The sequence below is a fragment of the Ailuropoda melanoleuca genome, chromosome 6 (assembly GCF_002007445.2).
Source record: "Ailuropoda melanoleuca isolate Jingjing chromosome 6, ASM200744v2, whole genome shotgun sequence".
In the NCBI taxonomy this organism is placed as follows: domain Eukaryota; kingdom Metazoa; phylum Chordata; class Mammalia; order Carnivora; family Ursidae; genus Ailuropoda; species Ailuropoda melanoleuca.
Genome location: NC_048223.1, coordinates 114,061,501 through 114,082,789, shown reverse-complemented (window position 1 = coordinate 114,082,789; position 21,289 = coordinate 114,061,501). Strand labels below are relative to the sequence as shown.

The 21,289-nt window shown below is 43.7% G+C and overlaps 1 protein-coding gene across 3 annotated transcripts in view; it reads left to right on the top strand.

Moving 5' to 3' along the window:
• LOC117802758 (actin-binding LIM protein 1-like) overlaps window positions 1-21,289 on the top strand; it is a 193,520-nt gene that overhangs the window by 57,983 nt on the left and 114,248 nt on the right. Inside the window, exon 1 of one of the 3 annotated variants that reach the window (XM_034663323.1) lies at window positions 18,597-19,376. The exons of the other annotated variants lie outside the window; for them this stretch is intronic. Coding sequence (XP_034519214.1) covers window positions 19,319-19,376 — 58 coding nt within the window. The 5' untranslated portion in view covers window positions 18,597-19,318. Of the gene's footprint in view, window positions 1-18,596; window positions 19,377-21,289 lie in introns of those variants that run through there. 3 annotated transcript variants of the gene reach the window in all.

The following is a 21,289-nucleotide window of genomic DNA, read 5'->3' as shown; positions in this document are numbered from 1 at the left end:
ACAAGAAAATCAACAAAATGAAATACACAAAACCCTGGTAAAACCAAATTTCTAACGGGAAGCTGGATAGCAGTATCCATTGCCTTTCTTACAACAACCAGAAATAAGATGATTTTTGTTAGTGTTGTTCTTGTGACAGATAAAAATGCACTCATGACAGGTGAATATATGATGTCTTTTGGCAGAGACACCATATAGGGGCTAGAGACTCCAAAATGGAAGAGGAATAGCCTGAATATTATCATAATCACCAACTGGCCTTTTCAGGCCCACATTATAATCAGGTGTGAGCGTATAGGTCATCTCGGAGTAGGACACATCAAAATGTCTTTGGAATGTTATGGAGTGAATGAAGGACAAGCAAACATTCCGGAGCCTCACCTTTTCTGGAGAGATAAGGGAACCCAAACAGTGTGCAAATAATGGACCCATGTATTTCCTTCCGTAAAGCCAACATGTGTATTTTGTCAAGATTGCATTTTGATGCAAACCTGATAGTTGCCAAAGCCCAACTGAGTCACTCTAACTCTGGATTCATTGAGCAGTTGAATCTGTGGAAGGAGTGGGTACAGTGGGTGTTCTGGAGCTGGGTAAACCATGTACTTGAGAGAGTCACAGAGTTTAGTTACTTGGTAGTTTTTCTTGCCCAAGTAGATATGTGTGCGTATGTGCACACGTGTGCGTTCATGTGTATACATACGTGTGCACATGGTGGGGATGATGGTGTGTGTAGTTATTTTTGCTAATTAGGGAGAGATCCAGGTTTTATGAAGCCTGAAGCTTATATAATTTGAGAAGCCTCCGTTGGTAGAAGAATGGAAAATTAAGAATACAAAATTAGGCATGTAAGTGTATGTTTATTTAGGATGAAGAAAAAAAAGAACCCACAAGAAATGCCACATTTTAAAAAATGACAATTACCAAATGCCAGAAAATATAGAATAACAGGAAGTTAATAAACATATTATGACATTTTTAAAAAAGATTTTATTTATTTAGGGAAGAAAGTGAGAGCGAGCATGAGTTGGGGAGGGGTGGAGAGCGAGGGAGAAGCAGGCTGCCCGCTGAGCAGGAGCCTGATGCAGGGCTCGATCCCAGGACCCTGAGATCATGACCTGAGCCGAAGGCAGACGCTTGACTGACTGAACCACCCAGGTGCCCCTAATGACATATTTTTATAATACTTTTCCCCTTACATTTTTGATGGCATACTCTCTGATTGCCTCTTCACATGAGAACAATTTTCTAGCATTTTATCCTTCTTCTACTGTAGTTTATTGGTATTTATTTGTTGTTCCTGCTAGCTGGAATACATAAAACTAGCAATTTCACGGACAGTTGCATTCACTGCCACAGTTTGGGATCTACAAAAAGCAGAATTTTGATACATTCTATTTCACGTGTGCCCACTTAAAAATGTCTGCTACATTTATAATTCTACCTGTTTCATTGCCAATCATATTCATGATAGGAAAGAACATCTGATGCTGATGAGGACTGAATCCTTTACTTCTGATTTTGCAGGTCTAATGATTGGAAGATTTTTTCCATAGACCATTTTTCTCCTTTGTGCAATTCGAACTTTCTCTTCTAGTACCCACATAATTCTTGTGCTGGATGCCATGGGACACATTCTTATCACATGACCTCTAGTCTCACGTCTTTGTGTCATGACAGTAGGTGAGTCAGATCATAAGCAGTGGGGGTGTTCCTGGAAGCCATGCTTACACTTTGCAACAGTAGCTAGCCATAATGTAACTATACACGGTAATGATCATTAGCCCATGAAACCCCAAACTAGATGTTTCTGACTCAGCTGCTCCTTAGCCAGATTCTTAAAATATACCCTGTGCACTTCAGTACTGACCTACAGAAGGATAGAGGTGGGGGTCAAGATGCAAAAAGAGAACAGTCTTTTTTTTTATTGAAGATTTAATTTTTAAGTAGTCTCTGCACCCCACATGGGGCTCAAACTCACAACCACGAGATCAAGAGACCCACACTCTACCGACTGAGCCAGCCAGGCGCCCCAAGAGATGACAGTCTTAAAACATTCTGATTAAAATATCTTTGAGTATGTGTATGTGTGTGTGTGTGCAAATTTTATGGAGCTATGGCCATGTGAAAAATATTAGGGCTCCTCCCAGGACTTTGAAAGGGATCCTTGCCGGTGAGAGTCCCTGAAACGTAAGCATTATTAGCTTCATGATAAATTCACTTCCGTTAATTATATTAACGGAACTACCTCACCCCCGCGTGAAGAAACTGACCCTAGATTTTATTATTACGTGGAGTTGACTTTCAGAATAGGTAGATGTTATTACCTATTTGTTACCCCAGTTCCGTCTTCCCTCCCTCTGTCCCTCCACTTCCCCTACTCTTTCCCTCTCTCCCCCCCTTCCTCTCCTCCAAATATAGGAGGAGAATAAGTGTTGTTGTTTTTTTAAATGAACTCAAGTGCTTTTCTTTCATTCTCTCTCTCTTTTTTTTTTTTTGCATTTTCTCCACTTTTTTCTTCTATTCCCTCTTGACCTCTTCTTCTTTCACCAGAAATACACCATTTCGTGGGTGTCATTTCTCCCTCTAATTACCAGTCCCCTGTGGTTGGGGTCCCATGAGCGAAGGATCCCTTTCCTGGCCTCGTGCTTGGCAAGGAGACGTTTGTGGCAGAGAGAGGACTTGACGGGTGGGAGGAGGGAGCTCCCTGCTGATTCTGAGGTGGGAGGTGTTGTGCCCGTGGCAGAGGGCGTGCCTGCCTCACCAGCACAGGACAGCGTTGGAACGGGGCCCGTGACATCGTTTTTTTGAAGAATGTGCGGGTGGTGGGTCACATTAGAGAAAGTTCAGCATGCGTTTCACCCCTGCCATCCTTCTCTGGGTCATGCCTTCTGGCTTCTGGCCAAGGAAGGTTTTCATAAGGTTTCCCATCACCGAGACAGTTTTGTCTGAGGCACCACATGGGGACAAATACAAGACCCGCCCTCAAAACAGATTCGAAGGAGAGCGATGAGCAAAGTGGCTTAGTGGAGCGTTGACATCGGTTTGGTAGTCAGTTTGAAGTGACTAGAATTCGAGAGGCCCAGGGTAGTTTAGGAGATTTGTCATCAAAAGCAAAACCAAATCCTAACGACTGGAGAACTTTGACATATGATGACCTCTGACCGCAGTGGCCGTATAATAGCCAGTAGCCACATGTGGCTGTTGAGTACTTGGTGACGGGCGAGTGTATTTTGATGTGTTGGGTTTGATAACGTAATTGTTATTAATTTCACTTGTTTCTTTTCACTTTTTAAATGCAGTTACTAGGAAGATTTATTTATTTACTTACTTATTTATTTTTAGATTTTATTTATTTATGTGGCAGAGGGAGAGAGAACGCACAAGCAGGGGAGCGGCAGGCAGAGGGAGAGGGAGGAGCAGGCTCCCCGCTGAGCAGGGAGCCCGATGTGGGGCTTGATCCCAGGACGGTGAGCCACCCAGGAACCCCACTAGGAAGATTTAGATGACATCAGCAGCTCACATCATATTTCCATCAGCAGAGCTGGCCTCTCGTGTGCCAATCGGTATGCGTGAAAGTATATGGGCTTCCTGGAAGTCTAGGGAGAGCTCTTTTGGTTTTCCACAGGACTGGGCAGGGTTTTACTTTTTATTTTATTTTATTTTTTTTACTGTTGAACAACACTCTGAAACATAATGAATCAGAGAAGCAGGTCATTCTTTTTATCTTGAGTTAGGATAAGGAAACCCCATGGAGGGTGTTGCACGTCAAACAACAGAACAAGTTCTCTGTTTTTAGGAAAATATTTCCCCCAAAGCTTCTCTCTTGTGACCCTTCTTGTGCCGATCATAATTCAGCAGTTGCCTTGGATGTCTATAGCCTTAGGCTTCATCACATTGGTGTCTGGAAATGGTTCTCTCTCCTCCTTTTGACTGCAAGCTGTACTTGATCTACCAGGAGAAAAAAAGTAGGTGTTTGGATTGTAATTGCCTGTTGTGTGTGTTTCTAGCATATTGGAATGTGCATTGACTTTTTTCTTAGGGTCAAGTTTGGTATCAACATTGCCGGGGGACCCATATGAGAAGAACCCATGGTATAGGATTTATTGATTGATGAGGGTATCCCACAAAGCTCTGACAACCACTTGGTGACCGAGCTGGTACTGCTGCTGCTGCTGATATAATATTATTTATGTGACTCGGATAATAGAATGAGCCTTGTAAAGAAACAGTATGAAGTCTGTCCTAGAAAGAGAGCCTGTGCCTAATCTGTTTAACTCCCAAAGGCTTTCTAATCCTTTGCCCTCTGCTGTATTTATTATTTGTATGTAGTTAGTTTTCTCGTTTCCTTATCTAATTATATATGGATTCAGATTCTGGTTGATTGATCATCAGATTCTAGGGTGACATCAAGAAGGAGCACAGTCTTGCACTTAAGATTCGGGTTTGAAGATTTGAGTTTGACTTGGTGACATTTAAATGGTAAGTCCTTTATGGTAAGAACAGTGATTGCCTTGTATTCGAGGTAGCAGGGTAAACCTGACCCATTGGCTATTTGTCTTGGAAAGCAACCTAAAGAAATATATTCACAGACAATTTGATCAACACCCGTATCCCACCACCCATACCACGACCCTTGTGCTGCCATGTTCTGCACACAAAACAAGGTATTTCAAACAATTTCAAATTTTGTTATGATTTTTGAGTGTTGAGGCTCCCTGCATAAATTAAAATGGTATCTTAAATGACTGTCCTTGGAAGATGTAGTGGCATCATTTTCGTGTGCATTTCTGTGCTCACAGGGCACCTTATTTAAGAGAGAGTGCACTTTCTCACCAAGGGTCAGCGTCCAGATTTGTTGGATGAGTGGCTTCTTACATTTTCTATCAGTCCCTATGTTTGCTTATCCCCAGGCCACCCCCAGTTCCTTTGCCCTTCTTCCTTATTCATCTGGTTCGACCTCTGTTAGGCCTGTTTTTGGGAATACTCCCTCCAGTTCCCACTATTCCAGGTCTTTGCCTTTCCCAGATAATTTGCGTCCTGCCCACCAGTGCCCTGTCCCCTCATGGCAAGATCCTTATGGGTGCCCGCATTTGACTTTGGGCTGCAGGATGATGTCTAGCGAGTATACTTGTTGGCTTCATAGCCTGATCTTAAACCTTCATCAGTAAACTGCTGCTTTAAAACATGGCTCAGGCTGGTATGTTCTAGTCAAGCCAGGATTCTGCCTGTTGTCTGGTTTTAGCATTTAAAGAATTCCTACTCTCTCGCCCAGAAGTCTTGAGCGGGAACACAGATATCCCTGTATCTAAGTACATTTCTGCCTAGAGGTCATGGCATGAGCCAGATCTCAGCTGATTTTGAGCTGACTCTGCACGTTTAGTTTCAGAACCAGATGTGGTGCTAAGGAAAAAGGGGAGCTCACACTTCTCTTTCTTATGCCCTCACCATATTGTTTAAGGTCCTTCAGTGAACTCAGAAATGTTTGGCACAATTACCCAATCCTTTGAAAAAGTCTTGAGACTAGTAGACATGAAAGGAATTATAAAGCAGCTTTTCTGCTTCGGCTTATGAACTATTCATGAGTTTGTCTTTGAGAATCAGAACTCACTGAAGTTGGACTCGACTCCTTATTAGAGTTGGTGATCCACTAAATCTTTATCCTTGGAAACAATTCGTGGATTCTCTTTGTAGAAAGAACCTATAACAAAGTGTACTTTCACATTCCCAGGCATGCCAGAAAAAAGACATTGGACCCCACAGCCGCTCAGGAAGGGGAAGACTGATTTGCCCTGCCATTAAGTTAATCTTTTTCCCCCTCGGACTGACCAAAGGCAGGCTTTGACAGTGAATCACTTTATTGAAAATGATTTGAAAAATAAATGAACTATAACCAATTTAAGGAAAGCTTGAAATTGGGCCTTAGGAAGTCTCTGCCAGTGTGTAACGTACATCCTAACTTCTCGTTTATTAGCTGGCTGAAGCAAATTTATAGATAATCTCCCTTTTTGAAAATATTCCACTGAGAAGCACTATACAGTTACTTTTTCATAGTTTGTATGGTAACAATTTAAGTTCTTGTTACTCCCTCCAAGGTACCTTAGAGATGTAATGTTATGAGAGAGATGTGGCAGAGAGATCGAGAGGGAGAGAGCAGGAGAAGGGGGAGGAAGTGGGGGAAAAGAGAAGGAGAGAGAGAGAGAATGGGAAATTGTTTGAATCACCGAGTAACTAGAAAAGCCAAACCACAAAAATGCCAAGTAAATTACAGATGGCAGGTGGCAGCCTGAATTTAGGCATAGAGTCTCAAAGGCATAGAATATCCCTATTATTCAAAAGTCGGTCCTTGCTGTTCTAACCACACTGTTGAGAAGTGGTTCATGTTTCATGGGGGCATAAGTCCAATAGCTTTTGTTTTCTGGCATTTCTGGGCACATAAGCATACACTTTACACATTGTTTCTACAAAGAGAATCCATGGATTTCTCAGGGGATAAAGATTGAGTACATTGACTCTAAAAAGGAGTCAAGCTCCTTCTGGTGAGAAGGCGTGCAAGTTTCATGTGAGAAATGGACTCTCCAGTAGGGGGTGGTGGTGGACCATGCCCCCATCCCGAGTTTGGAGCCTTCTGAACTCTGTTCAAATGAACAGATAAGCTATTTTAATTGAATGTCTTATTCTCACAGTGCCTCGTGTAAACTAAGACCAAATGAACAGATAAGCTATTTTAATTGAATGTCTTATTCTCACAGTGCCTCGTGTAAACTAAGACCAAATTCAACGTACAGAATGTGTAACGTGTAAAGCACAGACCAGGTACTTTGAAGGCAATGAAGATGACTGACTGAATTGTGAGCTGCCTCGGTGGCTCTGAGGGCAGTCTCTCTGTGGTCTTTAAGAGAGTGGGCTTGGGACAGTTTGTCCGGGGATCCTGGTGCCGTCACTGAAGGCGATGGGACCTGAGGGGAAGTTGTTTCATCTTTCTCAGTTTTTGGTTTCTCATCTGTAGAATGGGTATAAGAATACCTACCCCTTCTTCCACCGCGACTCAAAACCTATATCTGTTGGAAAACACAGAGTCAAACGATCCTCTGACGTCAGTGTGCTGTGATCGAGGTTAGGTAAACTGTAGCAACAGAGGGTAGAGTGACGAATTAGACGAGGCTCTGAAGGGACAGCTTCAAGGAAGAAGTGGTCTTTGAGCTGAGTGTCAAAGGTGAGTAAATTCCTTTGGGTGAGTAGGTAGAGAATATGTCTGTGAGGGGGTACGAAAGGCATTCCAGGCTGAAGGTACGTAGATGATTTTATTTTGTTTACATCTAAGTGTGTAAAACTCCTAGATTTCACGAAAGCTGTTCCGTGCATCATAACAATCAAGTTTTATTCAGCATAAATTATATGTGGTAGAATTTCCCTTATTAGGGTTTACTGATGTCTGAATCAATTTATCTAGATACTCCTCGAGTTCATGTATTTAAAAGTATTAATGGTATCAGATATAACTTCTCTTTAAGAAATCAACAAATGATGTAATCGTTTAAATAATATTTTTAAGAATGAGTGGTTTGAGAGCTTCCGAATGCCTAGTAAGTGAAAGCGTATTTTAATTGGTGAGGTTAACTTATTATTTATATGAACACTTCTAGTAATACTGGTGTTATGCCATTTTAGTGTTTTTATTCTTTCTCATATATTGTTCAGTGCATATTCATGACAGACCATTATAGACAAGAAATATAGAAAACATTCGTGTTAATATACAGATTATTTTTATCATTTAAATTTATAATTCTGCAAATTCTATTCTCAAGTTGATATTCACTAGACCCATAAGTTTTACTCATCTAATTAAAATTCTCCTGTAACTCATTGAAATATCTATGGTATTTCAAAAGCCAATGTTTTAGAAAGGTCCTATATTAGTGATTGTGTGCAATTTGTGTTTTTGATTACTAGCAGTAAATACTTGCCTCATGTGCAATGTGGTATTTAGAGAGAAAGCTTGAAAACAGAGCATTGAAATTTTTTTTATTTTTTGCTTGCCATTCAAAAAGAATGAAAAGAATAGAAATCAGCCAGTTGCATTTCTTAAAGCTCGAGGTATTAGAATTCTAAACATCTGATCTTGAATTGCTGTATCAATAGCTTCACCAAGATCTTGCATCCTCTTAATCACACTAACTTGTTGAATGGAATATACTTTCTTCAAGATGCTTTCTTGGAACCCTTTGACCATGTTCTAATTTGGACTCACTGGATTCTAAGTCTGTCACAACTGCCATTTATGGGGTTCTCCAACACCCCCATTTAATTCTTAAACTAATTCTACATTTTCTTGGAATCAGTAGCCTTATGTTAGAAGATTAATATTGCCTTCTTTTTTTTTTTAACTTTTTTCCTTTTAAGTAGGCTCCACGCCCAGTGTGGAGCCCCATATGGGGCTTGAACTCATGACCCTGACATCAAGATCTGAGCTGAGATCAAGAGCCGGAGACTTAAGACTGAGCCACCTAGCCACCCCTAGTTTTTCCTTCTGCTTGAGTTAATCTTCAAATAACTTTTTCAGTAAGGGTGCATGAGAGGTAAATTGAATACTTACATATCTGAAAATGCCTTACTATGCCCACATGCATGATGGGCCTGGTATAGATATCCAGATTCAAAGCTGTTTTCCTTAAAACTCAAAGGGCTTTGTTCTACTATCTTCTGACATCCACAGGGTTTACCAAGTCTGGTGGCGGCTAGAATCCTTTTCCTTTCTTGGTAGCCTGATTTGGTCTCTGATAGATACTTTTAATCTCTTTGTAGATCTTCTCTGTATCTTCAGAGTTTTGAAATTCCACCAGGACACGTCTTGCTGTTTGTCTTTTGTCTTGTTTGGCCCGTTCCATACACAGACCACTGTTTCAGAGGTGGGGAATTTTCCCTCTACTTTGTTCTCTCTGGCTGAGACTCCTGTTATAGGATGCTAGACACCTTCCATCTCTCTTAATTCTTCTTTCATATTTTCAGTGTCTTTTTTATTTTGTTCTACCCTGTTGGAGATCTTGACATTTATTCCTAGCCTGTCTGTTGAATTTCTTTTTATTTTCATAATGATTTTTATTTTTATTTTCATTTATTTATTTTAAGTAGGCTCTGTGGTGAGGAGCCCAGCACAGGGCTTGAACTCACAACCCTGAGATTAAGACCTGAGTTGAAATCAAGAGTCACACACTTAACTGACTGAGCCACCTAGGCGCCCCTACTAATGATTTTTAATTTCCCAAAACTCTGTTTTTCTCTGGCTCCTTTAATTTTTTTCCCCATTTTTATTCTGTGGGTCCCATGTGTTCTCAAATACCTTAAAGGATATGAATTGAATTTGAGTTTGTGTTTAGGTCCTCTTCTGTTGCATGAATTAAATGTTTTCTCTACAATCCTGTGTTTGTATTTTTGTCTTGGTCCCACTTTGTGCTGGTTGTTTTCCTTAAATATCTAGTAATTCTTAGTTGTTTTTTCATCTGCGTTAATGAACTAATAAGGAATTTTCTATTCGGGGGATTAATTTTTTTCTTTTGTTTCCTTGCTGGTGTAATTTTCCTCCATAGTTGTGTTGGTCTGCATGTACAGGAAGTCTCTAAAATATAATCTCTTTTTTTTTAAGGTTTTATTTATTTATTTGACAGAGAGAGAGACAGCCAGCAAGGGAGGGAACACAGGCAGGAGGAGTGGGAGAGGAAGAAGCAGCCTTCCAGCGGAGGAGCCTGATGTGGGGCTCGATCCCAGGACCCTAGGATCACGCCCTGAGCCAAAGGCAGACACTTAACGACTCAGCCACCCAGGCACCCCTTTAAAATATAATCTTTAATATATTTAATATATGGATCTAAAATAGTTTTTACTTTAAAGCACTCACATACCAAGCAAAATGGCAAAATGATCTTTTAAACCCCGAAGGGAGATTACAGAATTCTATATTCATATGAATAGGTTTTAAGAACGAAGTTCAAACATCGATGATATGAAGAATAGCCGAATTACTAAAATTGAAATGCAGGGCAATCTAAACGAGGGTTTATTAGATTGCATGATGCTTGTGGGTTTTCTCTTTCATAGTAAACTGCCACTGTCCCTTTTGTCTGGCTCTGTTCCTGTGACATCATGGTTTGGGTGCCCACGAACACAATGTCCAATCTGTCATTAGAAGCCATTTGCACACTCCGTGTGAAGCCAGAACGTCCCGACACACTCACACACTTGTTGGTGTTCCTCCCTCCTACTTGCTGGCATTTGCTGGGGCTGCGGCTCGGGCTCAGTGGGCCAGCCTGGGGCTGGCTCTTGCCTCCTGGCTGTCCTGCTGTACAGGACACCTGTCTGGGAAGCCCAGGGCCGGCCCCCCAGGACTTGTCCACCCCATGCCCTAGGAGCGTTTGCCCCCAGGCCCCAGAGGCCTTGCAGGCATCCAGATTCCAGCTCTTCCTTCCAGCTCGTACTTTTTAGCAACCGTTCATCTCTGACTCAGACTCTTTAATAAGAGGCACTTAAATTGTTTAAACGCCCACCTCAGAGTGACCTTACAGAAGTGCATGATGAGTGGGGGTGGGGAAGAAGACAGGCTGTGTTGGTGGCCAGTGAGGCCAAGAATGGTTCGTCTCTGACAGCACAGACCAGAAAAGCAAACGTCTGACCTGGAACCCCGTTCTCCTCCTTCATCCTCCAGGTTGCCCTGAATCGTGGGCCTGAGAGATTCAGATTATTAGGAATTCTTGTTCTTACTGAACCCAAACTGGATGACTCTGCGTAGCACTAGGACTTAGTGATGGTGAATGACGAGATCCAGTCAGCGTGTGTTACAGGCTGAATCGTGTCTTCCCAAAATTCACATGTTGAAGCCTTACCCCCAGTACCTCAGAATGGGACTGTTTTTGGAAATAGGGCCTTTAAGATGTAATTAAGTTAAAATGGGGTCATTTGGGTGGGCCCTAATCTCCTGTGATTGGTGTCCTTGCAAGAAGAGGATATTTGGACACAGAGGAAGAGACAGCAAGACACACGCACAGAGAGACAACCATATGAGGACAGAGCGAGGAGGTGGGCATCTGCAGGCCAAGGAGAGAGGCCTCTGGACCCAAACCTACCAGCCCACACCATGATCTTGGACTTCTGGCCTCCGGAACTGGGAGAAAATAGATTTCTGTTGCTTAAGCCCCCCAGTCTGTCGTATTTCGTTGTTCCCGCCCTCCCAAACTAATAACAGAATCTGAGCGAACAAATTCTGATTCTTTCCCTGCTGCCTCGGGGATGAGGACAGAAGGCAGTCTCTGGGGCCGGGGCAGGTGGCTCTGAGCTCTTGAGGTGAAAACCTGCATCTTTGACTTTAGGATGCTGGTGCTATCAAGGAAAGGCTGTGACTAATCTTGCTGAGTTCTGAACTATATGGTATCAAACATGGATCGAGATGTCATGGGGGAGATCAGAGAGCCTGTAACCAGGAGAATTTCACAGGTGTGTGAGAATCCTTGCGTGGGCTGTTCGCTGCGATATGCTGATGAGAACCAACTGCTGAAAGTGATGGCAATAAAAATCTGGGTGTGCTGCTTTGCCAAAGACTCTGACACCCCAGTGAGCTCTTGACCGCTGAGGTTAAAATTTGAAGCCCCTTGGTTTGGTTGTGCAAAGCTTCATGAATGGAAAGTGTCCTTTTCATTTTATATGGGGTTTTCCTTCCCAGCTCTTGGTTGCATTGTCATTGTCATTTCTTTTCTTTCTTTGGGGGTGAGGAGCAGAGAGAAAGGGAAAGAGAGAATCTCAGGCAGGCTCCATGCCCAGTGCAGAGCCCAACATGGGGCTCGATTCATGACCCTGAGATCATGACCTGAGCCTAAACCAAGAGTCGAACCCTTAACCAACTGAATCACCCAGGTGCCCCTTTCACTGGCATTTCTGACAGCAGAATTTTCTTTTAAGATTCTGTTTATTTTATTTGACAGAGAGAGAGCACAAGCAGGGGGAATGGCAGGCAGAGGGAGAGGGAGAAGCAGACTCCCTGCTGAGCAGGGAGACCGATGTGGGGCTTCATCCCAGGATCCGAGATCATGACCTGAGCCAAAGATAGACACCCAACCAACTGAGCCACCCAGGCACCCCTCGTTTCTCATTTTAATTTTTTATTTTTTATTTTTTTTATTTATTTTTTTTTAAAGATTTTATTTATTTATTCGACAGAGATAGAGACAGCCAGCGAGAGAGGGAACACAAGCAGGGGAGTGGGAGAGGAAGAAGCAGGCTCACAGCAGAGGAGCCTGATGTGGGGCTCGATCCCATAACGCCAGGATCACGCCCTGAGCCGAAGGCAGACGCTTAACCGCTGTGCCACCCAGGCGCCCCATCGTTTCTCATTTTAAATTGGCGGGTCTCTTGCTACTTTCCTGCCCCTGTTCTCTCTATCTAGTACTTAAATTTTTTAATAAGAATAACTATGATAAGTAGTATTTATATAAAGATTACTATGTACCAGGAACAGCCCACAAAGGAGGTGCCATAATTATCCCCATCTGACAGGTGAGAAAACTGAGACACATATGGATAAAATAACCTGTTCAGACCACTCACCTGGTGCATGGCAAACAGAATCATTTTAGGAGTTATTTAAAGGAACCCTGTGTAAATCAGAGACCCCAGGGATAGCTGGAATAGTTCACTTTAATTTATCAGTTTTTGTTACTCCCACTTTGGTCTCATCATGTTTTTTTTTTATAAAATGCAGCATCCAGCTTCCTGGAACCAGTGACTGTGGTGTTTATCCAGAATGCAACCCCAGACGAGATTACAGGGGCTTGGAATCGTGGAGGGCACCTGGGGCTAGACCCCACACTGTAAGCTCAGCTGTGCTTTGCTAAGCAAGAAAACTTTGAGAATGAAGGTCACAGCAAGCAGGACACAGCCTGCTTCCATCCTAATTTGAGTATAAATTTAACTTTTATCAACCAAATATTATTTTCTATGATGGACATAAAACTTCAGAAAGTTTCACTTTTCAACCTCCATTGGCGGGACTCTTGCTACCGTCCTGCCCCTATCTAGCACTCTAAAAATGCTAAAATAAGAATAAGGATAGGGGCGCCTGGGTGGCTCAGTCGTTAAGCATCTGCCTTCAGCTCAGGGCGTGATCCCAGAGTCCTGGGATCGAGCCCCACATCGGGCTCCTCCGCTGGGAGCCTGCTTCTTCCTCTCCCACTACCCCGGCTTGTGTTCCCTCTCTCGCTGGCTGTCTCTCTCTCTGTCAAATAAATAAATAAAATCTTAAAAAAAAAAGAATAAGGATAAAGATAAGAATAAGAACAAGAATAAGGAATTTGGGGCGCCTGGGTGGCACAGCGGTTAAGTGTCTGCCTTCGGCTCAGGGCGTGATCCCGGCATTATGGGATCAAGCCCCACATCAGGCTCCTCTGCTATGAGCCTGCTTCTTCCTCTCCCACTCCCCCTGCTTGTGTTCCCTCTCTCGCTGGCTGTCTCTATCTCTGTCGAATGAATAAATAAATAAAAATATAAAAAAAAAATTAAAAAAAAAAAAAGAGTCCCCCAGAGTGAGCCGGGAAGTTGAAGGTGAGTCGATGGTTCCAGGGAGCTTCTCATCCTCATTGAAATGGGCCATATTTTCTCTTCCCACTAACTTTGGACGCTGCTTCCAGAGAGGCGGCGGGCCAGCTTGGTAGAGGTACATGCGGCAAAAGGTACAGGGGAGATGGAATGATGTAGTAACATTGCTGAGACAGGTGTGTGTCTTCTGGGTGTTTATTCTGTTTTCCTGCCCTCCAGCAACAAAAAATTTCATCCCAAATGCAGCCCTCTGTGTCTAACACAGTCAGCAAATAGCCTCCATTCTCTAGGGGTGAGCCGAGTGTGCGATGCTTGGCAGTTGCCGTGGTCATCTATCCCTGTGGGCCAAATGGTAATTAGGGTAGAAATCCTAAAAACCCAGACTCGAGTAAATCATTATGATTTAACCTAACATTTGATCCTCTTACAGTGAAAGCGAGGTAGGAGCTCCTTATTCTGTAGTCATTTTCTTCCTTGTAGACTTTATCCTCACCGCTTTCTCAAAAGCACAGAAATTTTGGAATCCCCCCGTTCCTACAGCTTATTCGTGTCAAAGGAGTCACCGAAGAGAAATGCCTGTTACTTTTGCAGGGAATACAGAATGCCTTTTGAGCCCAGTGAAGGCAGGTGGGAGCGAGAGGCAAGGCAGACGAAGTGGATAAGGGGGCAAGGAGGTAATAAGTCCATCGCTGTCCACTCCTTACCTATGGGAGGGTGATGCCGAAGGCTTCTGATGGCAACCGCTAAGTACGTCCTGTTTCTACTTCTTCTCTCTTTGTTTGAAAAGGTTTGCATGAATAACATCCTAGATATTGGTTAATTGGCAATTGTGAGTCCTTTCAGCAGGACAACAGGGAGAAGGCTTGAAGAAGTTCAGACTGAGTCATTGCAGTACACCTCACGATAGCATGGTGAATACGACACAGAACTGAGTTTGAGTCCCGGCTCCTCCGCCTGTAAGCTGTGACCTTGAGAGAAGTTACTTTCTCTGTAGCCTTCATTTCCTCATCTGTTAAAGAGGGATTAATAACAGCCTTCTTCTCAGTACTTACCCCCTAAGGTTGCTGTGGGGAATCCAGTTTCTCTGTGCTGGAGATTTCATCTCCAATCATTTTTGACAAATATCGGCCAAAAAAAAAAAATAAAGGGAAAATAAAAAGAAACAGAAAGAGAAAGAAAGGGAGGGAGGGCTAGAGAAAGAGAAGAAAAGCTGACAGAAAATATGGGTGAGTTTTGTTATCTCTTACCTCTTCTGATGTAGACAGAGCAGGTGTTAGTGGCCCATTTTACAGATTTAGAAGACAGCTTGGCTCTTTGCCTAGGATCACTGGTGAGCTAGAGCCAGGTCAAGAACTTGGGTCTTCTGCGTCTCCCTGGCCTAGTAAGTGTTGGTTGGCAACTCCCGCCTGAGCGTGGAACACTGCCTTGTACAATGGGCACGAGGCGGGGGGAGCGGCCTGCCATGATGGTTCTCCCCTCACCGCCACCTTAGTGGACACGAGCACCAACCAACGGCTGGGTCTCTTTGTGAATGAGATTAATTCAGGAGAATCTCATGAAAACAGAAAATGACTCAGAAAAAATGATTCTTTTGACATCAATAATAAGAACACTCCCTCCCCCACTCCGCGCACACACAGGTTTCCGTATTTTAGACTTTTTGCAAAAAAGCATTAGCAACCTTTGGGTATGCAATAACTCTTGTACTGCCAAATTCATGTTTTGCATTAACTCATCATCGTTTCAGGTGTGGAGATGGCTTTGGCATTTTCTCTGATATAATGATTCTCCCTGAGCTGTTTTAATGTCTTGAGGAAGCTTTAGCATCCCGGGCACCGCCTCTGATTCTGACTGCTTGTGCCTGAGCCCCAGCTGTATCTCTCGCGGGGTGGGGGGGGGTGACCTTGGGGAATTTCTTTAACTTCTCTCTACTTCAGTTGCCTCATCTTTAAGATGGAGATCATAATGGTGTGTGCCTCAGAGGGTTCTTAAGAAATCAGTGAGGGAATCTTTGGTCAATGCCTGCAGAGTGAGCCCTCCGCACAGGTGAGCTATGATAGTGGTGGGAGTGTTCTGTTTGCAGTTTACGAAGCTGATAGATGGGACCATATGTAATAGGCATTGCTATTATCTTAGTAAAGTCCAGAAAATTTCATTTCCAGTCATAAAAATAATTACATGGGATTCACCTGGAAATCACAAGCAGAAACTAGGTCTGCTAGCGCAGAGATACTTGTGTGCTATAAAGATCCTTCTAGATTCAGCCACCGTCAAGAATGCTTTATGTTAAAAGAGTTCAGTGAACTGCAGGTTCTTTCAGTTCTTAAAGCTGATCCTTCCAGCGGAGCCACAGTTGAGCTTGGATTGGTGCCAACCATCTGGGCTTAAAACGAAGTATCATTGGGACCTAAGTTCAAGGGGAATGACAAATCAATTCTTCGCTTTTTTCCTGTGCCTTTCTAGTTAGGGTCTGGAAGGGTCTTCTTCCTTATTGAATACGACCTTTTAAGAAATGTCGTTTTCATCTTTCCCGAAGGAATCATTTTTCTTACAGAATTCAATTTGCTTTAGGTTTCTTTCTCTTTGCTGACTTTGAAAGGTGAGGCCAGGGCCCTGTGCATGTTTTGTTACTGACACCTGCTATTTCTCTCTCAGCTCTGTCATAATCCCATTGTGGTAGGCTTCATCTCGTAGGCCAGGTCTCTTAGCATAGTCTGTTGTAAGATGTGCTGTTTGCCTCAGAACGTGCAACATCTCTGTTACCAGAATGGTAGCATCACTGGGGACCATACCTTCCCTACAGACAGAGCCAGGAGCCGTGGCCCACTGAAGCCCCCCAGACAGCAGAACGACACATTGCCAGGCAGAACTGACCTGCTTCTCCATTCTGTGCGGCCTTGGGCAAGCAAGTCCCTAAATTCCTCAGGCTTTAAAAATTTTTCATTTCTGGGCACCTGGGTGGCTCAGTCAGTTAAGCATCTGCCTTCGGCTCGGGTCATGATCCCAGGGTCCTGGGATCGAGTCCCACATCGGGCTCCCTGCTCATCGGGGAGTCTGCTTCTCCTTCTGCCTACTGCTCCCCCTGCTTGTGCTCTCTCTCTCTGTCAAATAAATAAACAAAATCTTTAAAAAAATAAAATAAAATTTTTCATCTCTGACATTACGAAGTGAGTGATCTCGAAAATCCCACCCTAGCCCTCTCCTTCCCTTGAACAGGGTTTCCCAAACTCTGTCTTGGCTAAGTTATTATTTGTGCTGGGGTTAGGGTTCTCTGACCAAAGAAATTTAGGAAATGCTTCTTGTCTTATTCTTCTCTTACAGAGTCACATGGAACACATGCATGTTAATGTCTCTGAGGAGTCCATGGTTAAGAAACCTAACAATGCTTAATCAAGCATTTCTCAAATATAGGTGAATATGCAAATTAAAGCATTTTTATTCGTTAATTTTGCTGACTGACAATTGCTTTCCTGGAGAGAGTTCTGAAGGGTTCTGAAGGAGAGGCTTGTACTCCAGGTTCTTAGATGATTGAGTTATGTAAGGAAAAGAACACACAGCAGTCTCTCTGATTTTTTTTTTTTTTTTTTGAGAGAAAGAATGTCGCACTCAGGTTGGGGGTGGGAGGGACAGGGAGAGAGAGAATCTTAAGCAGGCTCCAAACCCTGCACAGAGCCAACTTGGGGCTCCATCTCAGGACCCTGAGATCATGACCTGAGCCAAAATCAAGAGTTGGACACTTAACTGACAGCCACGCAGGTGCCCCAGTATCTCTGATTTTTAAATGACCTTGCAGAAGTACCATTGCCATGTAATTAGAAAATGGTTGTACGTTTTATACAGTTTTTGAGCAATTGGTTTGTGGAGTCTAATCACCAAAGCATTCGTGCTTCAACTAACGGAAGTCAGATCTGGGGCTCGTGGCTTCGAAGGAGCTGCTTTACTGCCCAGCTGTTCGCGGAGTCACAGTTTCAGTGTCGGCTTGCCCCTCCGCCCCGGCAGCCCTGCCTTACGAATGGCAAGGAACCCGTGCAAGTTGCTTTTCACTAGAGCCCTGGATTAGCTCCAGGAAATCGTGGCGGCACTACACGTGGTTTCTTCCTCCCCCTTTCATGTCAAATCCGCTAGGAATCATAATCTGAGATTTCAGGGGAGTAGGAGAAACTAGCTCCCATTACATTTGAAATGAGGCTAATGAGAATTAAAAAAACGCAGTTGTGAAAGGCTTCTATTCCATCTTTTAGTAAGGCTCCCGAGACACTAACGAAAAAAACATTAGGGTAAAGCATGAAATCACTTCCATGAGAATGTTAGGCATTAGGTGTAATCAGAAGATTTCAATCAATGTGACTGGCCTTTCGGCAACAGCTGACACAAGACAGCTTTGCAGATGCCAAGCATTTTATCAATGAGTGGTCCAGTTGTGATCCTTTGTCTGGCGCCTGGTGCTTCGGCCAAGTCAGGAGGACGTTATCAGAGGCACAAAGTTCCAGGCAGTGGCCTGGGCTAGGAGGAGGGCAGATGGGGTAATCCAGGAGTATGGCTGTCCCCAGAGCCATTTCAAAACAAAACAAAAAAAGCCACCTAAACGAGGAAGAAAGTAAGCCAGGGACCTGCAATTAATCAAACTTGATGTTGAAATAATGTGATCATGTAGTCTTTCCTTCCAGTGGGTAGGTTATAGGCTTTCTATTAAATTAATATCTCAGAATGGTCGCTGGTCCTTGTGTTTTAATTACAGGAATTAGATGATTTACCCTCACACTTAAAACAATTTTGCCAGTTTCCTCCGACCAACTGCTTACCCAGTAAATGTATCTGAGGCTGGGGATATTTGTCCTAAGTGTCTTTTCCCATTTAAACTGTATCTTCGTAATGTTTCCAATTTGCAAAAGCCCTGGTGTTCAAAAATAACTGGGAGAAACGCTGGACTGTGGGTGGCGGGTAATCCAACCCAGCATCAGGGCATTCCTGACTAAAGGAAAAAATGCCTCTTTTCCTGAGCCTTTCCGGATGAGGTCATTGTTTTCAGACAGCCTGTAGCTAATATAAACGGGCTCAAAGTCCACGGCTTGCCTCAGACCAGTGTTTTGTCAGAGAACCACATCCAAAGCCGTGAGGAATTGTCAGGCTGATAGTCAAAGGAACCTGCTCGAGTTATAACATTTTTGTTAAATCCTTGTATTCAAAAAAGCAATAAGCGCCCATCTGGTGAAATAATAATTCATTATGTGAAAAAAGGCAGAAGGCTTGGGAAGATCAGTCTTTTCTCCTTTTGCCTCATGTGTTTTTGAGTTATTGTGAAATGACAGTGACCAAAATCTGGATTCTGGATTGTGCCGAGTGGAGGAAAATCCAAGGAACATTCTGGGCGTGCCTTAATGGCGGCTTCCCAGAAAGGATGATTTTCTGCAGGTGTGATGTCAGTGAACTGGTGTGTTCTTTAGAGTGGTCTTCAGAATTGGTAGGAGACAGAGTGGGGAGAAGAAGTGGGTGAGGACTCTGTCCACCAAGAAGGAGCTAGAATCCTGCGGGAAACTTCTCGTTCTTCCTGAGTTGGCCGCGGCACACCCTCTGGGTGGCACACCCCTCTCTGGAGTCCAGCTCAGCCCACGAACTCCTGGGAGGAAAGCCAGGGCCCCAGCCTTCCCTTTGAGGAGTGGATGCAGTCCTTCCGTGCGCGCCCAAGCCAGCCCGGGAAGAAAAGCTGAAATCTTAGCTCTAAGATTTGTGTGTTTAATTAATGACCTGGGAACAGACTGAGTTCATGGAGGCTCGTCACGTGGTTGAAGACAACCAAGGTTGGTTTGTTCATTTTGTAAACTTGGCACATGTGCTGCTTGGGGTAGACCATGCTTTAAAGACGGGGAGAGGGGCGCCTGGGTGGCACAGCGGTTAAGCGTCTGCCTTCGGCTCAGGGCGTGATCCCGGCGTTGTGGGATCGGGCCCCACATCAGGCTCCTCTGCTATGAGCCTGCTTCTTCCTCTCCCACTCCCCCTGCTTGTGTTCCCTCTCTCGCTGGCTGTCTCTATCTCTGTCAAATAAATAAATAAAATCTTTAAAAAAAAAAAAAAAGTCGGGGAGAGAGTGCAGGGGCATTTCCGGTGGTTGAACAAGTTTTATGCTTATTACAATATGTGAACACTATACGTGTAACCTATTTTTTGTATGAACTACATGTCTTCAGTAGCAACATATTTAAAGATATTATTAATATGATGGGGTTTTCAAATCGACATGACTGTTTTGTAGCGGGAATCCAGCTCAATTAAATTCAATTAGGGGCACCTGGGTGGCTCAGTCAGTTAAGTGTCTGCCTTCAGCTCAGGTCATGATCCCAGGGTTCTGGAATTGAGCCCGACATCGGGTTCCCTGCTCAGCAGGGACTCTGCTTCTCCCTCTGCTCCTCCCCCCATGTTCTTTTTCTCTCTCTCTCTCTCAAATAAATCTTTAAAAGAAATAAATTAAATTTAGATTGGTCTGTTGGAACACCCCCAAAAGAGTCTTCAGTGACAGTGAATCCTGTGATCCCATTTCTGCTCCTGTGCCCTCTTTTTCTTTTATTCCCCATTTCCATGACAATACTTCTGTGTTAACATAGCTCTGAGATGAATTCTTTCCTCCTTATGATGTAGTTTTTGTGCCCCTCCATGGGGCACTTGGTGCTTGGACTTTGGACACTGTCCCTAGAAACTGTCCCCTATAGTTGTGTTTTGTGGGAGTTTGTTCCCTGGAGAGGCTGGCTGCAGGAGGGACCCAGCTTTTCCTGCTCAGCATCCCCAGGGACTGGCAGACAACACCCCAACTTCAGAGGTGGGCCGGCACGGTCTTGCGTGCTATTCCACTGAGACCAGCAGTCAGTCGAGTCGATTCATGCTGCCTCCTTTGATACTGGGCCCTTTAAGATAAGAGATTGTGACTTACTTTGGTTTCAGGAGAATAGGCTAGCGGGTGATTCCAGGTAAGGCAGAAACGCTCTGTAACCTCCCACCTTCACTTCCCAGCTCTCTGCCCTTCTCAGTTTACCGGGACCTCCACTGAGCTGGCATTTGCCTTCCTACCAGGACAGGTGGGACCGGGGAGACTAGGCCTGCTGGGCCTCTCATGTACGCACTTGTTGAGAGGTACGGAGGAACTGCAGGTTGGCACCGTCTGTAACATGAATAATTCATGGTGACTTCTTGTGCCGGAAAACTTTCTCCTGCAAATGAACATTTTGAAAGACAGTGCTCATTTAAAACTCCGCATGTGTTCCATGTTCTTTATTGACCTGCCTTAGACATTTACTGGGAAGACAAAAGTTGACAAACATCAGAATAATAAAATGTAAAGCTGATAGGGGCCCCGTGTGGTCAGCCAACTCTGTCGAAACTTGTTCCCCCTTATTCTTTCTAAAGGGTAACATCACCTGATGTTATAAAAGGCTTCTAGATGCTCGAATAATCTCTAGGCTCTCCTCGAAGATAGAATCTGAATTTTAATGATAATACTGTGCATCTTAATTAGTATTAATGTATTACGAGTATTTAGAGTTGGAAACCTGGATTCGATGGCTTTTCCTAAATGAAAGGGATAAAATTAGAATATCTCAAGATGTCTGCATGTCTCTATTTGAATAAACTTGAAGCCCTCTGTTTTCCCCTGCACTGAAAAAAGAGTGGATTTTAGTTTTGATTTCCAGGAAAGATAGGGCAGGTTTTAAAAAAATCTTAC